Below are 24965 nucleotides of genomic sequence, written 5' to 3'. Positions count from 1 at the left end.
CAAATGTTTTTAAACGAGGGGGAAAAAGCATATGTGTGTGTTGTTTTTGTGAGCACACACATGTGAGACGAAAAAGAAAGGAAGTTTTGTGCTTAAAAACAATGAGAATTCTCAGAAGCATGTCTGTGATGTGTTTCTAGACCTATGCGGTTGTGTTTGCTTTTATAACAGCGTGATATCTGTTGACACATTTGTTCTTAAAGTGTTAGTTCACCTAAAAAAGGAACAGAAGATAAGCTATTTTGAATGTTGCCCAAATGACATGAGGTTGGTTGAACTGTAGTTTTAAATTGAATGGTTCTAACAATCAGCACTGGTTTCTAAATATACAGATATCTTGAAAGTAACCGGCAGAATCACCTGCTGTAAAAAGCGCCTGGCTTTCTGATCTTGGATCTCAGCTACAATGTTCTCCACGTGGATTCTGCATATGGTTGGATTCGCTCCGCTGGTCAGGGGAGACAGTGATGACCAGTGTCCTCATCACGAAGTCATGCCTGGGAAAGGTGAGAGAGAAAGATAACACTCTCAGACATTATTGCATTCAGATCTTTGCAGACACTTGTAATTCAGGACGTGGCTTTGATTGGCCAGTATAAAGCAGCTCTGAAGGTCTGATTTTAGAAGTTTTTCCCTCCAAACTGGAGGACAAATCGTCTATGCAGGTGTATATTGTATATATGCCATTCCCACTATTCATGCATCGCCATTTTTACTTTTGGGAAACTGACATGTCTTATGATGTCACACACTAAACAAGAGCAAAAAATAATTATGATTATTCTTTGGGGTTTTTTTGTTTGTTTGTTTGTTTGTTTGTTTGTTTGTTTTTTTCTAAATTAATATTTAAAGTTTAATAAAAATTTCATGAAATTGTCAAGTTTATTTATTTTTATTAATGACAAAAAATAAAGGAAAATTAAAATTGCTAAAATGGTGAAAAACTTTGTAAAAGCCAGTTACAGCAACTAAAATATACATTTTATATTCATATAAATTGTAAATAAAAATCTTGAGTTTATGTTGATAAACATTTATGGACATTTTATAGGTTTCAATTCTTACCTGTAAAAAGAATATATGTGAAGAGTTATTTTAGCATCACTGAGATACTAAATTATTAATATTAATTATTAATTGTATTAATTTTTTGAATCAGTTTTTATTTTTATATTTTTAGTTTTCATTCTAATTTTAGCTAAAGATTTAGTAATTTGTCATTTTCAGTTGTTTTTGTTTTTATGTCTATATGCAGTGCCTTGCGAAAGTATTCATACCACCTTCATTTTTTTTTTTACATTTTGTTATGAAGGATCCTCACGTTAAAATGCTTTAAATTACTTTTTTTTCCACATCAGTCTACAGTCCATTCACCATAATGACAAAGCAAAAACAGAATTGCCACAACTTCGTAAATTTATTAAAAATAAAAAACTTAAATAAGTATTCATACCATAAATAAATATTTAGCTGAAGAACCTTAACAGCCTCAAGTCTTTTTAGGTTTGATGCGACAAGCTTTGCTCATCAGCATTTCGCAATTATCTGCCATCCTTCTCCTCATCTCTTTATCTCTCAAGCTCTGTCAGGCTGGATGGGGGCAGATGCACATTTTCAGGTTTCTCCAGAAATATTTGACTGGGTTCAATCCCAGGCTCTGGCTGGGCCACTCAAGGACATTCACAGAGTTGTCTTTAAGCTTCTCTTGCTGTGTGTTTAGGGTCATTGTCCTGTTTGAAGGTAAACCTTCTGCCCAGTCTGAGCTTCTGAATGCTCTGGACTGGGTTTTCATTAAGGCTATCTCTATATTTTGCTGCACTGAGTGTTCCTTCTACTCTACGCTGCTGAAAAACAGCCCCACAGCATAAGGCTGCTACCAGCACACTTTACTTTTGGGATGTACTCTGCAGGTGATGAGCAGAGCTGGTTTCCTTCAAACGTGATGCTTAGAATTGAGGTTCATCAGACCATAGAATCTTGTTTCTCAGGTTCTGAGGATCCTTTAGGTGCTTTTTGTGTAAATTCCAAGTGTGTTTTCATGTGTCTTAACTGAAGAGAGTTTGGCCACACCGCCATAAAGCCCAGATTGTTGGAGTGTTTCAGTGATGTTTGTCCTTTTGTAGATTTACTAGATCTTTACATACAGTCATGGCCAAAAGAATTTCGGTAGTGTTGGTAAATATGATCAAAGTTGGTTGTTATGATTAATCTGCATTGTTAATCCTTTTGATCTTTTATTTAACAAAATCACAAAAATCTAACGTTTCATTGGATAATAAGAATTTAAAATGGGGAGAAATATCATTTTAAATTCTTTTCTCAAATACACGTTGGACACAATTATATCCCTAGAAATTCTTATGAGTAAAATATCTCTGAAGTATATTCCCATTCAAATTCACAATTTTAAGCACTCCAGGGTGATTATGAATCTGTAATTACCAGCCATGGCTTCCTGTTCCACAGAAATATAAATAGGAGGGAAAACAAAGCCCAAATCCCCTTAATCAACCATTACAATAAGAAAAACCAAAGAATATATTTCTGATGTGCAGCAAAAGATTATTGAGCTTCACAAATTAGTGAAGTGGCTATAAGAAAAGAGCTAGAGCAGTGAAAATTCCCATTTCCACCATCAGGGCAATAATTAAGAATTTCCAACCAACAGAAAATGTTACAAAACTGCCTGGAAGAGGACGTGTGTCTATATCGTCCTAATGTGCGGTGAGAAGGAGAGTTTGAGTAGCTAAAGACTCTACAAGGACCACAGCTGGAGAATTGCAGAAAAAAAAAAAAAAAAAAAAAAAAAAAACCAATTGTCAAACAGCACCTACATCAACACATATTGTTTGGGAGGGTTTCAAGAAAAATTCTCCTCGTTCACCCAAAAACAAACTCCAGCATATTCAGTTATCAGACACTACTGGAACTTCAAACAGGACTGGCTTCTATAGTCAGATGGAACTAAAGATTAGCTTTTTAGTAGGAAATACTCAAGATGGGTTTGGTAAACACAGGGATAAAAAGTACCCCACGTGTACAATGAAATATACTGCTGTATTTTTGATGTTGTGGGCCTATATTTCTGCTGGAGGTCCTGGACATCTTGTTTAGATACATGGCATCATGGATTCTATCAAATACCAACAGATACAAAATCAGTAAGTGACTGACTCTGTTAGAAATCGTATAATGGACCACGTTTGGATCTTCCATCCGGACAATAATCCAAACACAAACCTCAAAAACAACACAGAAATTGGTCACTGAGCTCAAAACCAAGCTTCTGCTATAGCCATTCCAGTCCTCTGACCTGAACCCTAGAAAATGAGTGAGGTGAACTGAAGAGGAGAAGCACCATCATGGAGCTGGGAATCTGAAGGGTCTGACGAGATTCTGGATGAAGGAATGGTCTCTGGTCTCTTGCCAGGTGTTCTCTAAACTCATCAGGCATTATTTAGAGCTGTTAAACTGCCAAATAAAGGTTTCAAAAAGTATCGAATAAAAGGGGGCAGTTAATTGTGGCCAATGTGTATTAGAGAAAAATTTTTTTTTCATAATGATATTTCCCTCCATTTTAAATTCTTATTATCCAATGAAAGGTTAGATTTTTGAGAATATTTTAAATAAAAGATCAAAAGGATTAAAAAAGAAGATTAATTTTAGATTAATTTTTTGATCATATTTTGATAGGGTGCCGATATTTTTGGCCATGACTGTATGATCATGGAGCTCAACAAGAGTGACAATCAGGTTCTTGGTCACCACACTAACCAAAGCCCTTCTCCATCAATTGCTCAGTTTGGCCAGAAGGCCACTTCTAGGAAGAGTCCTGGTTGTTTCAAACTTCTTCCATTAAGGGTAACAGAGACTACATGCTTCTGTGACCCTTCAATGAAGCAGAATTTTTTCCTGAACTCTTCCCCCGAAGTGTTGCTTGACACAAACCTGTTTCTGAGCTCTACAGGCAGTTCTTTTGACCTCGGGGCTTAATTTTTGCTCTGATATGCATTACCAGCTGTTAGACCTTTTATTAAGGTGTGTGTTTCCAAATCATGCCCATTCAATTGAATTTGCCACAGATTAACTTCACTTGAAGTGTAGTAACATCTACAAGCAATATGAATGCTCCTGAGCTAAATTTCAACTGTCCCAGATAAGGGTATGAATACTTATGCAATGGGATCATTTTAGTTTTTTATTTTTAATAAATTTGCAAAGATGTTAAAACCCATTTGTTTGCTTTACCATTATGTTGTACAGAGTGCAGACTGATATGGGGAAAAAAAGTCATTTAAAGCAGTTTAACATAGGGCAGCAAAATGTGAAAAAAATTAAGGTGTATGAATCAAGGGTCTAACCTCCGTTGTGGTATTGAGGGTGGAGATGAGCGTAACCCAAAACTGAATTTTACAAATCCAGTAATTATTTTGTCTTGTGGAGTATATATAAACATCTGTTATGTGAAATAGCTTATTCAAGACAGTACTAAATAAAAAAATAACACGCCATTTTATATAATCCCTCTTATTTTGTTAAAATTATGAACATTTTGCATATTCTGCAAGGGGTATTTGTCTGAAAGCAAGAAAATGTATCTGGGATGCAGTGGCACTTTAGTGACTCTTATTTTGCAATGTCTATCAAATCTCAGACATGAACCGATGTCATTACACTTAATACTGACCTTTGAACTCTATATTTTTAGAATCTGCAGTGATGGATTCCTTGAAGTGCCACAATGACTACATGACCTATGTAGAGTGCACATGGGAGGTCGATCCACATGTTCATTCACAAGATACAGAAAACATGCATGAATTGTACTACTGCGACACAGCAGAGTAAGTGGAAAAAAACGAAAGAAAAATACAAACAAGCACTGAAAGAAAGAAAGACTACAATAGGGAAAATTAACTTTTTTTACACTCTCTCTCCCTGTTTGTAGAGAAGAAACACTTTGCGTCTCAAATAGATCTGGTGTGCTTTTATCCAATGGGAAGATCTCTCACATGTGTCGCTATAACACTACCAGGTTTAGCACAGGAACAGATCACATTCTCTACTTCAAAATGCCCTGTGTACCCAAAGCCACGATTCTCAGAGTTGCTCAGAAAGGTGAGTGTGTGTTCCCTTTCGATACTACACTTGTACTGCGTCTTGCTAGACGCATATGGGAAAAAGTATTTTTTCTCCTGAACTGAAGCCTATCCAAATGCTGATCCAAAGCCGCTTGCCGTTGACACGCCTGGCAGCTGGAATAGGACCTCCTCAGCACGCCTGACATGCTTCTCCGCGGCTTCGCGATGCAGCAGTTCCGGTCCTCTTCCCCCTTCCACCAACCGGCAATTCTAAAAGAGCAAGGCGTTGTTTCAAATTTCTCCACAAGGAGTGCATTTCCTGCTTGGGGAAATCCCGTGCAGAAGCTGCGCTCACGGGAACTAATTGTTCTCAATGCGAGAGCCTCTATCTCGTCTCTCTCCGCTCACGGGGCGCTTTCTTTTCAGAAAGCACTTAGTTCCATCAACGGTGCTGAAGAGAAAGGGTACGAAAAGCCACCTATGCCTGCCTACAGCCTTTGGCTGGAGAGCGAAGGCCGCTTATCCATTCAAGCTGTGTAGGACCATGTCAGCTCTCGCTGCACGCTCTTACACTTAAGCTGGACAGGTGGCTTCGGTGCTTCATTCTATGGTGGTCCTCCAGGTCTTTTAGGCCAAGATCCTCGCATCCACCAATGAGTCTGGCTTAGACCCCACTACCCTCAGGTATCTGAGAAGCGCTACTGACCTGGCTCTGCGTGCCACAAAGACCACTGCCCAGGCGATCGGGAAATCGATGGCCAGCCTTGTGGTGCTCAAGCGCCACTTGTGGCTGATGCTGACTGAGATCAAGGACGCGCATGTAACAAATTTTAGCTCAAAGCGAGATGAACATAATAAATCATATTGGCTTATTATTAACTATATTAATCTTCAGGAATTACTTGTAGCATTATAGCATTAATAGTACAATTAAATGATTTGTTCATCCGCAGGACGGACAGTGTTAATCGTTTATTGACTAAGTAAAATTATTTCTCTGGCCATGAAATTTATTTTACTACTAATACATTGCTCCCAGAGCATGTAACAAAACCGAAACGTTAAAGTCACCTCGTCCTGTGAGCAGCAAACACAGACAACCAAGTGTGAATACATATGGATGTTTATTGAACTACACTATAGGGGAACATGCAACATCTGACTAGACACAAACATACACACATTAAACCTAGATGTCAATGCAAGGAAGGCATGGATAGAGAGAGAGAGAATTTTTTGAATTTTTAACAAAACATTTATTTACAATTCTTATACCACTCAACACAATTTCAACACAACAACCACAGAAATTCACATTACATTAGTAATACTCATTGTAACACACAAGAAAAAATTAAAATGTCATCTACAACAGAGCAAACTGCATCATTATAACACCACTGGTTTGAAAAAAAACTCAAGTCTTTCATCATCTTATAAAACTTAAAATCAATCCATACTCTTGATTTTATCCTGTTTTTTTAAGATAGATATAACTTCACATCCTTCTGACCCTTCAATTTTGTTCCTCCTACTTAAATATATTGCCATTTTCGCTTCACCTATAATGAAATTTAATAGTTGACATTTTATTCTATTTTTTGCTGCATATGGATAGCCAAGAATAAAAATCTGAACAGTAAAAACTTCATTTAAACTTCTAAACAACAATTTAAGAATGTCAAAAAAAAATAACCCAATCTTGTACACTCCATAAAACAATGAAAAATTGTCTCCCTTTTTTTACAAAAAGGACACACATTACATACATTTGGGTTAATTACACTCACAAAAGAGTTAACAGCAACTGCGCCGTGTAAGATTCTCCATTGGAGATCCCCCACTCTCTTTTCTAAAGGGGGTTTATACAAAATTCTCCACCCAGGTTTTACATTCGTATCAAAACCTAGTTTGTCTCTCCAAACAGTCTCTACTCTCCCATTTAAAGTTTTCTTATTTAAAACCTTAACACAACTCCTATAAATTTTTTTCCTGTCAGCCTCATGAAAGCTTAAGTCTTCTATGTTCTCCAACATCTCCCCGTTAGCTCCTTTAAGATCAGGAGTAATGTATAACTCTGGAAAAGTATCCTTCTTATTTGGAAACACCTTTCCTTCACCGTAACTCAACAGGAGAGACTTTTCTTCTACTGTCAGTTTCTGTTTTAAAACCTCCAGCAGTTTCCCTGCTAACCTTTCAGATTTTAAACTTAAACAAGAGGCTACCCCTTCTGAGTTATTTAACTCAGGACCCCCTGCAACTATTAGATGATGAAGTTGAACTTTTCTTGATGTACAGATGACATTTTCAAAGCCCCATCCGATTTCACTTGATACATCAAATCTAGATCCTAACACAGTCGGTTCTTCAAGTAACCAATGCAAAGACTCAGAAACCCCTCTTCTCCTTTTAAAAAGGCTCCATACTCTAAAAATCCCTTTAAAAAAAGGGGTCAGTCCATTCACTTGTATCTTACTAGAGTCCAATAAAAACAAAGTAGAGTCCATACCCAAACCTCCAGCTTGTCTTAAAATAAAATTAGCAATGTTTCTCCAGACAAGATCTTCAGGACCTGCTAAAAGTCTTTGAATGAACTGTAAGCAAAAGGTTGCTCCTCTGCTGACCAGGTGTATTAGTCCTTGTCCCCCTTCTTCTCTAGGAAGATAGAGTACACTCTGTGGTACCCAATGAAACTTAGTCCAAAAAAAATCCACTATGATGGCCTGCAGCTTTGCAAGAAGTCCACTTGGCGGCTCAGTTCATGCTAAGCGATGCCAGAACGTTGAAGCCACCAAATTATTAATGACTGTGACCCGTCCCCTGAATGACATTTTTGGCCACAACCATCTCCATTTTTCTAGACGTCCTTTTGTTTTCTCCAAAAACACCTTCCCAGTTTTTCTGCATCATGGAATCATCCCCAAGATATACACCTAAATATTTAAAACCACTTTTCTTCCACTCAAGTCCACCAGGTAGTTTAGGAAAGCATCTACCTTCCCACTTTCCACAAACTATGGCTTCACTCTTTATCCAGTTTACCTTAGCTGAGGACATTTTTCCAAAATCATTAATTATTACATGTAACATGTCTACTTCTTTTTGATTTTTTATCATGACAATAATGTCATCAGCATATGCCGATAACTTGATTTTACACTCAGATTGTGGTATACTCCAACCATCAATACTTACTCTAATTCTTAATAACAGTGGTTCAATAGCTAAGGCATACAACATCCCCGATAGTGCACACCCTTGCCTTATACCTCTTGTGATCTTAAAAGGAGCACTCAACCCTCCATTGATTTTAAGTACACTCTCAATGTTTACATATAACACCCCGATCATTTTGATAAAACCAGGACTGAAACCAAACTCTCCCAGAGTCTGCCAGAGGTAGTTATGCTCAACCCGGTCAAAGGCTTTTTCTTGGTCTAAAGAAATAAGACCAAAGTTTAACCCCAATAATCCAGAGATGTCCAAAATGTCTCTAATTAAATGAATATTATCAAAAATAGACCGATTGGGTACACAGTATGTCTGATCTATATGGATGACTCCACCAATTACATCTCTTAATCGAACCGCTAAGGCTTTGGATAGGATCTTCATATCAGAGCATAAGAGTGACACAGGTCGCCAGTTCTTTATGTTTCTGAGGTTCCCTTTTTTCGGCAGAAGGGTGATCACTGCTCTCCGGCAGCTTGTAGGCAGCGACCCTCTGGTCAAGCTGTCATTAAGCACTTCCAGAAGATCATCTCCGAGTACTGCCCAGAGGGATTTATAAAACTCTACAGGAATACCATCGATCCCCGGAGCTTTCCCACACTCCATACTCTTTAGGGCATCATATAATTCACCTTTCGTAAAAGGTTTCTCCAGTTCAACATTGGCTCTATCTGGAACTTTAGGTAGACCCACATAAAACTTACTGGCTATATCTTTCACCTCTAAGTGTTCACTCTTATACAGCTCTGAATAAAAATCAACCGCTCTTTTCCTTATTTCCTTAGGATTTATAATTTCCATGCCAGATTCAGATGTCAAAGAATGCATATTTCTATTTTGTCCGTTTTTCTTTTCAAGTCCAAAAAAAAACTTGGTTGGGCCATCCATCTGCGCTACACTTTGAAAGCGTGAGCGTACCAGAGCACCCTGTGCTTTAACACCCAACAAATCATCCAAAACTTTCTTTTTATTTTTGAGAACTTTAATACATTCTCTGTCTTTAGCAAATTCTATTGAGTTTTTTGTAATTCTACAATTTCTCTCTCTAGATCTTCAAGTGATCGGGAAATGTCTCTAGAAGCACTGAAAGTGTACAACCGGCACAGTTGCTGTATTTCTATTTTAGCATTATCCCACCATTGCTGTAGAGAGTCAAACGAGGACTTCCTATCCTTAGTTTTTTTCCAAAAATAACCAAACACCTCACAAAAAAAGTTATCTTGCAATAACCCAACATTAAAGTGCCCAATAAGCACTCCTTGGCTTTACATTAGTAACAAAGACATTACAACTGACTAAACCATGATCTGTAAAACTTACAGGTGAAATTACACAATGCTTAATAATATAAAAATGATATTTAAAACAATACCACCTGTCTAGTCTAGCCGCTGTCACATAATGTTCTCTCACTTGTGTCCATGTATATTGTCTCTGAGTTTTATTCAACACCCTCCAAATGTCATATAACTCATGTTCTTTCATTATTTGTCTCAAAGCAACGTTGTGATGCTGTATGTGGCTCTTTATGGTTCCTATCAATGTTATCATCCTCTGTGCAATTAAAATCACCCCCTAGGAATAAATACTCTTCAGATTTACAATTTTTAACTATATCTTTAACTTTGTTTAAAAACAAAACTCTTTCACCTCCCAATACTGGGGCATACAGGTTTATAAATACAACAGTAAAATGTTCAAACTTGACCCGTATTTTCAACAACTGTCCCCCAACTACATTTTCCACTTCACATGAAACCTGATTGATATTTTTCCTTAGTAAAATTGCCACACCTCCACTATTACTAGTCTTATGGCTCATAAACACTTTTCCCTCCCATTCCATCATCCATTCACTTTCATTTTTTACATCACTATGTGTCTCTTGAAGAAACATAGCATCAATCTTTTTTTGCCTTATTAATTCAAAAAGCATTGCTCTTTTTCTGTAATCCCTTGCACCGTTTATGTTTAGGCTGCCCAGTCTTAAATTACTCATAAATAAGTGAATAAAAAAAGAAAATGCACAACACAAACACAGAAAACTAACAAAGAGAAAAGAAAAATTAAAACACTTCTTTCTCATCATTTAGCATATTGGATTTCAACTTTTGAACAACTTTCTTTAGCCTGTATACTTCCTGTTCTGTAAGACCCCCCAGCCCTATTTCTTTCATTGCCATTCTTGCTGATTCTATAAACAATTCACGATCAGGAAAAAACTCTTGTACTTGAACTCCCTTCATCCCTTTTGTGCTCTGCAAAAAGGTCTTAATTTTTCCAAGGGTATAAGTACTCCTCCCCGATCTTCTTAGAGAGACTGAGTCAACCGAGCTCACGGATTCACTCTAACTTACTGTTACAGAATCATCAGACTCATTATGGTCAGATATAGTTTCTTCAACCATCGTTTCTTTCATCTGTTTTTCTTGAACCTGTTCTTTCTTAGCTTTTTTTCCAACTCTCTTTCCTCTAGTTTTTTCTCTTCAGTGTCGGTGTTTTGAACAGATTGTCATCTTCAGTCATGTCAATATCTCTTTGGATTTCTACCTCCACAACAGGGCCAGCCGCATCATTTATTTTTTCAACATCTTCTCCTAATCCTTCCTCATTACTCTTATTCACAGTTTCTTCTTGATTAACTCTTCCATCATTCTCAAACGATTCCCTGCCTTTTTCCTGATTTTCATTTTCCTCCTTTTCTTTCTGTCCCTCTCTTTCAATGTCACTTATTGTTGCTTCGTGTTCTACATTCTCTGGACACGCACGGGCCAGATGTCCTCCTTGTCTGCAAATGAAACATTTCATTGTTTCCGATGTGGCGTAAATCACATAAACTCTTCCAGCCTAAACTTTATTGCAAGATTTAACTCCGCACTCTCACTGTTTAAAATCATGTATACTTGTCGTCGGAAAGAAACAACATGTTTTAACTGCGCCGATTTACAGTTTAAAGCAATCTTTTTAAACTGGGAAAAAAATTTTCCATGTCTGGCCAATTCTCTCTGAATCACTTCATCTTTTATGAAAGGTGGAACATTTGACAACAAGATTTTTTTTGCCGGTTGCATCAAAGGCATTACCGGTGTGTACGACTCATTGATCACTATTCCATTTGCAACGATCTCATTTACCTTGTTCACATCATCTAAAAACAAAACAATTGCACTGTTCATTCTTGATGCTGACAAAATACTTTTGTAACCAACAACTTTCGCTACAGCTATGCTACACTCCTCTATTGAGCAGCGTTCCGCGGGGATAACTTTGATGCCATTCCGCCGCGTTAGCTTATCAAGCGGTACGCTTTCGGACGCTGCCATTCCAGACAGCACACGCTGAATAACAGCGCTTCACTTTCCCTAACTCCAGCAAACCCCACACAGTACACCAAACGCTTTGCCAAAGAATAAAGAAAAGATAGAAACTCGCTCAGCCCGCAGGCAGACGCTCTCACACTCCACACCCGTTCAGCTCAAACGCTCACGCATGCGCACAGAGAGAGAGAGAGAGAAAGAGAGCATATGAGAGAGAGAGCGCAATGTAGAGAGAGAGCGTGCGCAAAAGAGTTATAGCAGTATATACTCAACTAATCACAACCTGTTAAGAACCTTCAAAGAATCACATCACCTTAATTAAAAGGGGTCAAAGCTTAGAAGTGCAACTAGATAGTTAACAAGCGGTTACTTGCATTGGTTCTGTAGGTGCTGTGTAAAGTGTCCTGGTGCCTGTATAATGCTAAGATTCCTGTTGAAATCCTGTTAGGAGTGAAAGCTCCGAAGTGAATCAACAAAGTTGCTGAAAACTGCCAGAAGATCGGACTCCCTTCGGAAGGGGAGTCGCGGGGTTTCCCAAGTGATGGGTGTCTGCAGGGAACCGCAAGTGAAGAGAAGCCCACTTTTTGGCCATGGGAGATGTTTTATCTGGTTTCCCTATAACACCTATTTTGGTTAGATTGACCAGTAACAAGGCGTATAGTTTCAGTGGGAAAGTGTTTCTTTGTCCCAGTGACACCTCATTTGTATGCGTTATGACCGTCCTGACAAGTTGGTATAGTTTTACCCAAAATATGGTACAAATAGTATGATGCATTTCACGATCACATAGAGTTCATCATGGTTTGAGGAATAAAGAGCAGATCATTTTGAAGGATGAAACATCTAGAAGATACTAAACCAGAGATACATTCATACACCTGAATATTAACATTTAAAGCTTAACTAATACAAATAAACAGTGGTAAAACTAGACTAATGTAATAGGGAAACATACAGACAACACATGCATATACCAGATACATTTGAAACTGATTAATTGTAGTCTAAATAAAGAAAATGTCTTTATGTGTGTGTGTTATGTGTATTTGTAAGCGTGGAGGTGGTCCACTGGTCAGCTAGGCTATGGTGTCTTGCCCTGAGGGTCATTAACATATCTTTGAAATGTGTTTAAAGTCTGATGGAGAGGAGCAGAGAGTTGCTGTTTAACATCATCTTGATAGTGGGGGGGAAACCCTTTGCAATTTAGCACCCATAAATGTAGGATGTGAGGCCATGTCTACGATTTATATGCAAATTCTTGCCCAAGCGCTCCAGCTCTGCTGCTGCCCCTGCTTGCAAGTCTACACTAACTCAGCAGCCCACAAATCCAGCACCTACCACCCCTGCTGTTCAGCCCGCTAAAGCGCAGCAGACATGGGGACGCTCTCGCTTGACGAAGCGCTACCCACTTCCGACATGCCAGGGACCCCGACCCAAAATTGCGTTGGACCCGGTGCCTCAGACGTCATCCTGATCTGCGGGACAGGACGAGGAAGGGGGCACAACTCGCTACGGCCAGACCGCCCCTCAAGCAGCCTCTCTTACTGTGCGTTCACACTGCCGCCATCGAGAGCGTCAAAAATCGCTCTGGCCACCCTACTCACAATGCTGTAGAAAGATTTGTGGATGCGCTGACACTCTGACGTAGATCGAATGCTTATCTTGTATTTAAAAGGGCCACAATGCAAACAAACTTGTTGATCTTGTGCAGACTAACCACAATGAGGGTAACATTATAAGTTAACCTCATTAAATATTGTTGTGGATGAAGTATTAAGATCATCTACCTAATAATGTATAAAGCACTAATACCACACTGTAAAAATACTCTGATGCAAGAAAAAGTCCTGCATTGAAAATATTACTTAATATAAGTATAATCAGGGAAATTTGTTTAAAGGTTTAAAAGTAAACTGGGACTATTGTACTGTTATTTATTATATCATAAGATTATTATTCCTATAATGTTACTGCACATCAGCAACTCACCAGGAACACAAACAATCTCAGACACCTTGATCCACACATATTTTTTTTTATTTATGTCCCTGTACGCAAACAGGGACACATCATAGATTTTTGCAAAACCGCCACAGCAATAATCAAGTTTAGGCTGCTTTTTCTGGAATCCTCTCAAACGGTGGACTTCTACATTCTGATTGGTTGCCGCCGAACCACGTCATAGCTCATTACCATAAAGTTGCCCTGATTTCAACTCTCCTCAGTTCTCTCAACATCCAAGTCGCGCCACGCCGCGCTGCTGCTCGACTCCGGCTCACATTGAAAATGAATGACTTCTGGTCACTTTGACAGTCTCGACGGCGGCAGTGTGAATGCACAGTTAGACCTCTTGACACCCCGTTCAGTTCTGGGTACAGAGGGTCCATTCATGCTCCCAAGCATTCAGAGGCTGTGATAGTGGGAAAAATAAAAACACAAACATTTTCAAAAAGAGAGCAAACTTCCTCTTCCATTTCTCACAAGTGTTCTGCCCCCATGCGGCCAGTCACTTGAGTTAATTCAACCCCTCGCCACGGGGGCAGAGGCCTGGCAGGCCATCCCGGAGTGTCGGGCTGGGTTATGGGGATAATAAAATGAGGATATTCACTTCAATTCGCTCGAAGACCCCTGTGCTTCAGCGGCATGGTCTCCACCTCAGTGGAAAGCACGGATGCCCACGTCCTGCGCTCAGAAGTAATGAACCTGCTGGCAAACGGTGCTGTAGAAACAGTTCCTCCAGCACAGAGCGAATCAGGCTTTTATAGCCATTAATTCCTTGTCCCCAAAAAATCTCAGATGCCTGAATCACACCCTCATGAACAGGTCGTTCAGGATGATCACACTGAAACGGATCCTTGCGCAAATATACCCAGGAGACTGGTTCTGTTCACTGGACCTGAAGGATGCATACTTTCACATCCAGATAGCCCCCCTTCACAGGCAATTCTTGAGATTCGCCTTCGAGGGAGTTGCATATCAATACACAGTCCTTCCCTTCAATGCCCCATTGGAGTACAGGCCCACTCGACTAGAGGTATCACCTCATCCTGGGCATGGTCCAGTGGTGTGTCCATCGCAGATATTTGTGAGGCGGCTGGCTGGGCATCGCCGTCCACATTTGCATGGTTTTATAACCTGGAAGTCCTGGCCTTACAGGCCAGGGTCCTTTCTGTTTGAAGTGACATGCACTGCGTAAACAAATCCGACAGGGAGCCCTTGACCATATCTCGCTCAAGCTCTCTGGCATCAGTTCACCTGTTAGCTCTTGACCCCTTGGTGTCGAAGTTACAGGAGTACTTTGGAATGATTAACCAGGCCGGGTGTGACCTCAGGAAGCTCAACCCATTTAGCCTTGGATTACTGTTAACTTCTTAGGGGCGATGATTGCTTATGGAAGTTGATATCTTAATTGTTCCACTACAAAGCATGGCGTGATTGTACTGAGTTCCCATATGCGTCTAGCAAGACGCAGTACGAGTTTAGCATCGAAAGGGAACGTACTCGGTTACTTAATGTAACCGCGGTTCCCTGATATACGGGAATGAGTACTGCGTTGCTAGCTGTGCTATGTAGCTGTACGAGTCAGTCGTCACTTCAGTCAAAGTAACCTGAGAATCCTGTGGCAAGCGCCCGCTTATATAACCAGATGCCCCGCCCATTCTGGTGGGCTTTGGCAGGACTTAGCGGGCTTCATCGCCATAGGCTCGTGCAGCTCCGCTGCCTAGCCATTGGTTAATTTTTAATACACTGTACGAACCAATGGCCGTGCAATTTCACTGCGTGAATAAAGAAAGGCTTCAGTTCAGGAAAAAAAAGACTTTTTCCCATATGCGTCTAGCAACACACAGTACTAGTTCCTGTATCTCAGGGAACCGAGGTTACATTAAGTAACTAAGTATGTTTTGTGCATGTGCATTTATGTACCTTCTAAAGCTCTGGCATGGAAAAGCCTTTCACTGTTCCATGTGTGTGATTTCAGGAAAAGTTAGGGCCCCAACTGACTTGACAGAGATGGTGACTGATAACGGAGGTCGTCTGCTGTCCTGGAGAAGCCCGTATCCTGCATCCTCAAAAATCACAGGAACTCTTGTGTACCAGCTTCAGTATCGCATATACATGCATAACTGGACTGTAAGTAAACACAAACACACACGGTAAACTGTCAGAAAAAAAAAAAAAAAAAACCTTCCAAATGCATATTAGTAATTTGATATATTGTATAGGTAATAACATGCACCCTTAGGTTTAGATAATTTAACAAATTTTAATTCAATTAAATTTTTCACACAAATTGTGCTGATTAATATATAAAATATATACTATATATTTTACATATAATAATATATAAAAAGTCAAACTACACACACACACACATTTATCAAAAATATTTGAAAAAATGTGTAATGATTTCCACAAAAATATTCCACCAAATCAGCATATTAGAATGATTTCAGAGGGATCATGTGAATATGAAAGTTATTTGAATATTATTAGTAATAATATTTCACAATATTACTGTTTAACTCTATTTTCAACTTTTGAACGACAGTGTATCCTACTGTATATATTTATATTTGTAATGAAATAATTGTTTTAAATTAATAAAATGTCAGTATAGGTTCCAAGCCTAAACAGCATTTAAAAGGTCTGACACACTCAAAATATCATCTGATAGGATATCTTGTGGATATCCTGTCTTCAAGTGTGCAGTAGCATATCTATTTCACTTTAATATCAAACACCACAATCTGCCATTGTACGGAAATGCATCATAACCTCAAACTTCACATGATTCCCACCTAAGATAAAGCCTCCACATAAAAGAGTGATGCTAGCGTTATGAAACTGGAGACAGATCCACTCTCAAGATTTGGATATTTACATGGGGCAATGCTAAGCACGTTTATATGTATTTGTCGTGAAACTGAACATTGTTTGTTTACTGATGAATGTGTACTTGCACATACATGCAGAGTGTGTTACTGATATAACTATCACCTTATTTTGCAATGCGGGCGGAAGTTACTTTTGAGTTACTTTTTACACTTTTGAGGCAATGTTGACAACATTTGCAAAGACAGAAGAATCGACTAGTCAGTGCAACACAGTAGCATTTACTTCCTGAATGAATTAGTGTTTTGAAGTACTGCATCGAAAGTCGCATACTTCCCTACTATACACTATATTAAAAACTTTTTGTAACAAAAGAATTATGTCTGAATTCACAGTAGTCAAGTCAAGTCACCTTTATTTATATAGCGCTTTAAACAAAACAGATTGTCAAAGCAACTGAACAACATTAATTAGGAAAACAGTGTGTCAATAATGCAAAATGACACTTAAAGGCAGTTCATCATTAAATTCAGTGATGTCATCATCTCAGTTCAGTTTAAATAGTATCTGTGCAATCATTTGCAATCACGTCAACGATATCGCTGGAAATGAAGTGTCCCCAACTAAGCAAGCCAGAGGCAACAGCGGCAAGGAACCAAAACTCCATCGGTGACAGAATAGAGAAAAAACCTTGGGAGAAACCAGGCTCAGTTGGGGGGCCAATTCTCCTCTGACCAGACGAAACCAGCAGTTCAATTCCAGGCTGCAGCAAAGTCAGATTGTGCAGAGGACTCAACTGGTTCCTGTGGTCTTTACAGGGGATCTGTATCTGGGGCTCATCTAGTTGTCCTAGTCTCCACTGACATTCAGGGCTGTAGAGGTCCTTTCTAGGTGCTGATCCACTATCTGGTCTGGATACATACTGGATCCGGTGGCTACGGTGACCTCGGAATAAGAGAGAAACGGACTAATATTAGCGTAGATGCCATTCTTCTAATGATGTAGCAACTACATCGGGTGTTATGGGAATGTTCCCGGTTCTGGTTTACCTAAGTAATGCAGCCCTAAACATCCTTTAACGGATTTGGATATTAGAAGCGTATTAGTGTGTTATTTGTAAGCCAGGTTAAAGAGTTGGGTCTTTAATCTAGATTTAAAGTGCAAGAGTGTGTCTGCCTCCCGAACAATGTTAGGTAGGTTATTCCAGAGTTTAGGCGCTAAATACATATTCAGTATACATAAAAGATTAGGAAAAAGTACCCAGATGAAATAAAGCTAGCCACTGGCTTTTATCACTCAATTAAATGGTGTAATTTGTACTACTTAACAGAAATTTTGAAGCTTATTTTAAAGTGTGAAGTAATACATGTACAGGCTGTATAAATAAAGCTCTGTAAAAACTTTACTTGTATTTTAACAATACATTGTAAGTGTTTCCCATCGGATAATCAAAAGTTCAACACAGACTTGCTGTCTTCACACCCAGTTGAACACTTGGGCCATATAGGAAGTACGTCATGTAAGTAGACAAGTGGTCAAGTGCAAAGACCACAGCTGTGGGTGTCGGGGACATGCCAGGCCAATTTTTGACTCAGATGATTATGTTGCACAAGTGCCCACTACTGGTGGAACCCTTGCTAGGGGCTGAAGTGGAACATCCTAAGCCCTTGATCACTTGGAATCCACTATGGAGTTGATTTATTATTATTATTATTATTATTTTTATTTTATTTTAACTTTACAAATCTGTTTGTTGCAGCATTTTGTATGTGTATAGGTATGCTGGAGCCGTTTTAAATATTAAAAAATAATTCATATATCGCTGTTTTGGGTGGGAGTAAATTCAATGCGATCTGTGGCGACTTCACAACCGTGCTATATTGTGGCATATGGAGATGCCTGAAGTGTACATATGAAATAGACTCACTCGCTCTGTCGAAATTCAGGGCCTGAGGATCTGTCCATATAAAATTGCCCTGTCCACTTAAGTGGAACACACTTCAAAATGGCAGTGGGGATTCCCCTGTTGGGAAGTACATAGGGAAGTATGCGTCTAAAAGCAAAGTAAAACACAGCCCGGATTACATTCATACTAGACACACTCACAGTAGAAGATGATTTTTAAACAGTCTCTGCGTAATTACTTAGTCGAAAGAAGTAGGGGAGCACGGGGCAGAAAGTAATGCGGGGTAAGTTGTAACACAGGTGGTTTAAATATTTCCACACATGCTAGCATAACCAAATTTACAGCATTTACTAGTTACCATATCAACATTATATAGAGAAAAAAAGTGTGCCAAAATTCAAAAGTCTTTTGAAGATATTGCTGAACATTTATTTTACCATAGTAAAATTATATTTCTGGCTTAAGTAATTTTTTCATCTCAGTTTTTATTACTCATTTAAAATGGGACAAATCTGCTATTATTTTAATTTCCAATGTGTTATTTATCAGTTTCGATAATTTTTTAATGCTTCGCTAGCTATCAGAAGACAGTAACCGGTTTTAAGTTCCAGTTGCGCAGATGGGGCAAGTTGTAACACTGCGTAACATTGTGCCCTGCCGTGCTATTCTATGACATTAGTGATGTAATTCACACTATTTACTTTAATGAATTTGAATAATAAACAATGAGAAACAGGTGAATAAAGACAAACAGTTAATGTTTAATGTTAAGAAATTATTAAGACATGTAAAGCATTTTGGCTCGTTTATGTGGGCTATCCCAAGCATGGTTGCAGTATGTTCATTTTCAAACTCCAAACACATATTTGTACTAGACAAGTGTGAAATTACTGTGGATAAAATCTGTTTTCTCATTCTCTTTTACTGGAACAGACTGTGGATAACATCAGTGCTTCTGAGTATATGATTGACAAGAAGTCACTGTTGGGTTACCATTATCAAGCCAGAGTGAGGGCGCGAGGCCCTGTAGGACTCTGGAGTGACTGGAGCCCTCTGCTGTCATGGAAGACTCACAATGGTATTATTTTTTGTTTATCTTTTGCTAATAGTTCAAAATAGAAAATAATTTCCTTTTTATACTGCAAACACCTGTTTTAATAAAGTGCATGACCTCTTGCAGATGGAGCCTTTAACCTGCAGTGTGTCATAATGGAAGAAACATCTGTGACGTGTACCTGGCAAATGAAGACAGAACATTATCAGTTTATGTCTTATGATCTCTGGTACAGTAATAATGATAACACTGAGTAAGTTCTCCATTCATCGCAAACTCATGTGACTATCAGCTGATCTAATGTCACACCCTGTACACTGAGAACTCTTTCTCTCTCTCAGACCCTCAGTTCGTTGCGAAGATCCTCAGCTTCAGTCGAGCGACGTTGAGCTTTCTGAGTTTGTGTGTTCTGTAAATACCTCTGACCCTTACATGTTAACAGTGGAGCTAAGACCAGTGTACTACACTAAGACGTTCAGTACTATAAAACACAGTGAGCTTCTTTGAAATGTTATAGTCTTGCATGCCAGCACTGCCATCTGAGTTTAGGAGGAACACTAATATTCATTCGTCTTCTCTTCAAGTTAAACTTTCACAACCTGGCCCGATCCATGTGAAGGAAGTAGATGGTGAATTCATACTGAACTGGACTGAACCAACTGTGTCTCAATATATTGATTACTCCATCCAGCTAAAAATCTCACCCTACAAGGTGCGTTAGTTATCTTTCAGCATCTGTGTTGCATTTACTAAATGATTCACTGTAGCTATGACTGATCACATGCATGATTTCACTTTCTCTTTGTAGACCTCAGAGATCTTTAACCTTTCTAAAGGTCTAAACGAAGCTAAGATTCCCTCTACGTCTCTAGATCCTGCAACTGAATACCAGGTCCAGATCAGATTACTGCATGAACCTGATGATGTTTATGACGTTCAGCCATCAGAATGGTCGCAGCCAGCAGTGTTCAAAACTAAGCCAGGTAACACCTTCATTTCAGCTGTGCACTTCTGATCACATCCTAGTTTAATGTTGATATATTTCATTTAATTTTAGAGAAATTTGGGTAATTTACCAGTTCACAACTGAGATATGCTTTGGAATATTAATCTCACTTTTAAAATGGTGTTTTAAATAATGAATTGTTCATTTTGTAATTGTAATTTAAAGCAGAAATTAATCACTTTTTTTTTTAAGAAAGGGAAATGATTAATATTGATATATAAGTTGGATTTGGGTAGATTGTGTTAATTGTTTACATTGGGATTACATTGAGATACAATACAATAACTGACAAGCTGCGCAAATCCACGCTGATAATGAATGTGGTTTTGCGCAGCTTGTCAGTTAACAACGGCTCTGTGTAGTAACAGCTGCTCTATGTGAAATCACGCACCTGATGGAATTTACCGCTGATTAGAGAACCAGCTTTACTGACGATGCGCATTAATTATCGGCCGATATCAGTGGTGGACTGGGACAGTAAATCAGGCCGGGAATTTGACTCCACCCCAGGCCACCTCTGTTGCTGCAGTCACCACCACCCAATTCATGTGTCCACCAGACTGCTAAACTTGTAGGCTAACCCTGTTAGTTTATGTAACAGGTAGACTACCATACATAATATGAATGGATAGACAAATAAACCCTCAAAAACTCACTAGGAATCCACCATCTATATCATCTTTCCCTGAATCCCTCTCTCTCTCTCACTCTGCACATCTAGTTTCTCTCCTATATGAAATAAGCACTTTCAATAATCTATATTAATTGTGCAGCCATCAATTGTATGTCCCCATGATCACAGTCCTACTACTGATGATCTTATAAATCATAAAAGCACATATTGTTCTAAGAGTATAGCCAGCATGTTTAGCTTAAACTTTACCGGAAGGTTCCTGCTCTGACTCAAAAGCTGAACTGTCCACCCACTTTTGTTTAACAGCAGGAGCACTTGGAGCACTAGTGCTACTGTTGCTTCCTTCGTCACCTTCAAAATAAATAAATAAACATTGTAGACTAGGCTACATATTGTAGGCTAGAAATGGAAAATCAAAATTTCTGGTCAAATTTGGCACTAAAAAAAATACTGTGTCACCATATGTAAAACAGTGTGCTAGATTGTCATTAAGATGCTCTTTTAAAACTTCTATCATTATATATATTTGTATTTTTTTTTAGAATAGTTTGTATCTATTGTAAGTCTCTTTGGATGAAATATTCTAACTACAAGCAACAGCACAAATAAATACAATAGAGTAAAGCTACAAATAAAATAAACTGACTTTCAGGGTTTTTAGGTAGGTATAGCATAGTTTTTAGGTACATAAATTGAATAAAATAATCAAATGTAAAACAGCATTGCATTTTGGACTACAAATTAAAGATAAATCTTTATTAAAGTTACAAAAGCTTTTCAATCAAGAGCAGTGAGTGATTTCTTTGTTGTTGCTGTTCGATTAATATAAAGACTGTCACTTTAAAAGAATGCATTGATCCAGTGTTTGTATTCGTATTGAACAAGAGTGAATGGTTTGGCCACGGGTTTTTTTTTTTTTTTTTTCATCGCTGTTGTTGTAATGTCTGGGAAGCCAGAATGTTCATCCATCAACAGAAACATATATTAACTGAACCCTGTTTGTTTTACGTGTTATTTATAGTAAACCATATTACAGATGCTTTGTCAGATTTAAGTTGAACAGCGTTTCCAGCGCGTGCCGAACCGTGTGTGGAGAACCGAACAGTTCGATTTTTTCAGTGAACTGTCCCACCCCTAGTAAATATAATGTTAATGTAAATGTAATGCTGACCGACCTGCTCCCTTACTGGTGAACATGGCTGGGATTTTGCATCAACTTAATGCGTCTGTGGCCAGGGCTATTCTCTTTTTTATACGTTCCCGCTCTGCTCTATCCTTTGCTTTTACGCTCCGTTTTTTGCACGGTTTTCTAAGAAGAAGCCTGCCTCTGGATATAGCCAATTAGGCAGTGCTTCGCTGATGTTGGGTCATGTGGTGGTGTCATTTTCACTCCGCGATCGCCTGATTCGTAGATTCATAAATCCGTAAATTAATTCGCAGTTGCGTCCCAGCCTATTGCACGTCAGCCTGATCAACTGCACAGCGGCAGCCGGCAGGCCAGAATGACCATCAGGCCACCGGGAAATGTCCCGGTGCTCCCGATGGCCAGTCCGCCCCTGGCCGATATTTATTGTGTACCCCTAGAATGAATCAATTAATTAATACTTTACAATATTCAGTTTCTTAAAATTGAAAAGTATTCATTCATTCATTCATCCATCCATTCAAATATACAGAATACTTACAGAGTGTTTCAGGACTTATATCTTTGTAAAATGATTTATGCTTAGGACAAACTTTGTTGATATACCCGCAGGACAGAACTCGATATGTAATGCATAAGACTCTTTGTGTGTGTGTAGTTTCATCGCCCATCAGCATTGTTATCTACATTTTGACTGCTGTGTTTGTGGCCGTGCTTTTCGTCATCTTGTACAACACCCTTCCAGCCTTACACAGGTAAAACCCACTATACATTTACATTTATGCTTTTATGCATCCATCCAAAATGTCAGACATTGAAATCAATATATACATTTAATCAATTTATCCATTCCCTAGAAATCATTCTCATCTCATTACACTGGTATTGCTACAGGAATGGTCATTCATGTTTGGCTGGTTTTACTTGTGTTTGTTTATTCATGTGTGTAATTCTATAATAGAAGGATCAAGTTGTGGAAGGGATCAATTCCATCACCCATAAAGAGCCAAGTGCTGGAGGGGATGATGAAGGTGAGCCTTTACTAACTGATCTTGGAACAGTAAATGTTTAAAGTGAATCTGGAGTTTGATGCACAATATAATAAATATAGTGTTTTCAATTTGTTTTTATTTCAATATTTTTGTCAAAATGCTGCTTTAGTTTCTTTTCTTTTTTTTTTTTCTTTTTTTTACTTTGCTTTAAAAATTTAATTTCACTGTTTCTGGTACACAGCAGCTAAAAAGATGGCAAATATGCTTTTTGGTCTTAGTATGGTCTAAGTTTTAACTAGTAATCCACTCTTCCCAATTACACCTGGTTATATGTATTACATATTTTCTTTCCTATATTTCTCTCTTTCAGACGTCTCCAAGAGTGTGGCCAAATCTCTGGAGTGAGAAAGAGTCAACCTCCATTTGTGTAATACTGGCTGCAGACAATGTCAGTCTCTGCAAAAGCAGGTAAGCTCTGAATCAAATTATAACATTTTGCAGTAAAAATATGAATTGTCTCCATGACTATCAATATTTCAAATTAGCTTTTATTTTTTGATTTTCAGTTTTAATTTTAGTTTTCATTTGAGTTTTAGACATCTTTATGTCTTTTTGTTTAATTTTGTGTTTTTATATTCTAAAGCTTTATTATTTACTGTTAATACTTCTTTCAGTTTTAGATTTAGTCATTTCAGTACTTCAACTTATTTCAACTAATTATTTATATTTCAGTACTATAACTGAAAAATGATGTTTAATAATTTTAGTTTTGCTTTAAGTTATAGTTAATAATAGCAATACTCTCTAAAAAGGAAATGAAAAATTTTGCATGATGCCACCAGTGCCTCTTTCCTTTTCAAACTCTCAAACTTATTGTAAGTCACATTATGGAAATGGGTTCAGGTTCATGTTTCTGTATCTTAAAGCTCTATCTATGTCTGACAATATTTTTCTTTAACACTTAACTTTGTTACAGTATCTCTTGGGAGCCGTGTTTGTCACACAATGAGGATGCTGTTAAAATGGCACAGTCAGGTGGATCAAACCAAATGCATGCCCATGTGAGTGAAGGCATGTGCAAGGAAAAATCAGGCATGAACTTCAGTGGACCTTATATTCTGTGCAGTGAGCAATCTTGCACCCAGTTCAAATTCCCTGACAGCTCATGTGTGTCGGGAAAGTCTGAGAATTTTGCTCCAGTAAATGGAGGCTACGTTGTTACTCCTCCCACCACCATGCCAGCAACTCAAAACCCCGTCCCTGTCGACAGCCCGAGCAATAACCCTTCAGACGAACCCCCTACATACACCCCCGGCCCAGATCAGGGTTGTATAGTCCTCCCTCATCCATCCGGCTACTTCACAATGCCATGTGTCCTCACGGTCTAGTCAGAGCAGAGAGGATGCATGAAGATTGCACATTCTGGAACATAATGACCAAGGACAATTAAAGGGGGTGAAAGACTCATTGGAGCTTCAGTAAGACTTTGAGTTGAAGCTGTTGTACTGTGAAAGTCTCACCAACAGATGGCAGTGCTGCTTTAAATGAATGTAAGAAAAGTAAAAAAATAAAAATAAAAAATAAAAAAGCGTGGAAAGCAAACAACTTATTAGTCGAAATGACTGTTTTTTCCACAGTGCCTCACATACCCGCTGCATTGAATGTCTTCTTTTTTCTTCATAAGTTTTTGCAGTTAATTCAGCTTGACAGACACTGGCAGCCTCATTCATTAACTGTGTACGCAGGTATTTGTGCGCAAAATCTGCT

General features: G+C 38.5%; 1 protein-coding gene and 1 long non-coding RNA gene across 2 annotated transcripts in view; one reads left to right on the top strand and one right to left on the bottom strand.

The window, feature by feature from the left end:
- Nucleotides 1–24965, bottom strand: part of LOC122138047 — a 43502-nt gene that overhangs the window by 13576 nt on the left and 4961 nt on the right. Inside the window, exons 2-3 of the long non-coding RNA XR_006155280.1 lie at nucleotides 15554–15758; nucleotides 361–497 (exon numbers count right to left, since the gene is read on the bottom strand). This is a non-coding gene — a long non-coding RNA (uncharacterized LOC122138047). The remainder of the gene's footprint in view (nucleotides 1–360; nucleotides 498–15553; nucleotides 15759–24965) is intronic.
- LOC109066132 (interleukin-3 receptor class 2 subunit beta-like) lies at nucleotides 389–24803 on the top strand. The gene is made up of 13 exons (XM_042728704.1): nucleotides 389–506; nucleotides 4709–4844; nucleotides 4949–5118; nucleotides 15609–15760; nucleotides 19302–19446; nucleotides 19549–19675; nucleotides 19764–19915; nucleotides 20007–20134; nucleotides 20231–20405; nucleotides 22865–22961; nucleotides 23168–23237; nucleotides 23569–23666; nucleotides 24175–24803. The coding sequence occupies exons 1-13, from the start codon at nucleotides 407–409 to the stop codon at nucleotides 24584–24586; spliced, it is 1962 nt and encodes a 653-aa protein (XP_042584638.1). The 5' UTR covers nucleotides 389–406; the 3' UTR covers nucleotides 24587–24803.

Source organism: Cyprinus carpio, chromosome A3 (genome assembly GCF_018340385.1).
Source record: "Cyprinus carpio isolate SPL01 chromosome A3, ASM1834038v1, whole genome shotgun sequence".
Taxonomy (NCBI): Eukaryota; Metazoa; Chordata; class Actinopteri; order Cypriniformes; family Cyprinidae; genus Cyprinus; species Cyprinus carpio.
Note: the sequence above shows the minus strand (reverse complement) of the source record. Positions and strands in the feature narration are given on the sequence as shown.

Bases quoted from the DNA above. Each gene is read 5' to 3' on its own strand.
- LOC109066132 (XM_042728704.1), top strand. From the start codon at position 407: ATGTTCTCCACGTGGATTCTGCATATGGTTGGATTCGCTCCGCTGGTC. The intron at 19,447-19,548 runs GTATTATTTTTT...GACCTCTTGCAG, and splicing joins GTCATGGAAGACTCACAATG to ATGGAGCCTTTAACCTGCAG. The intron at 22,962-23,167 runs GTAAAACCCACT...ATTCTATAATAG, and splicing joins ACCCTTCCAGCCTTACACAG to AAGGATCAAGTTGTGGAAGG.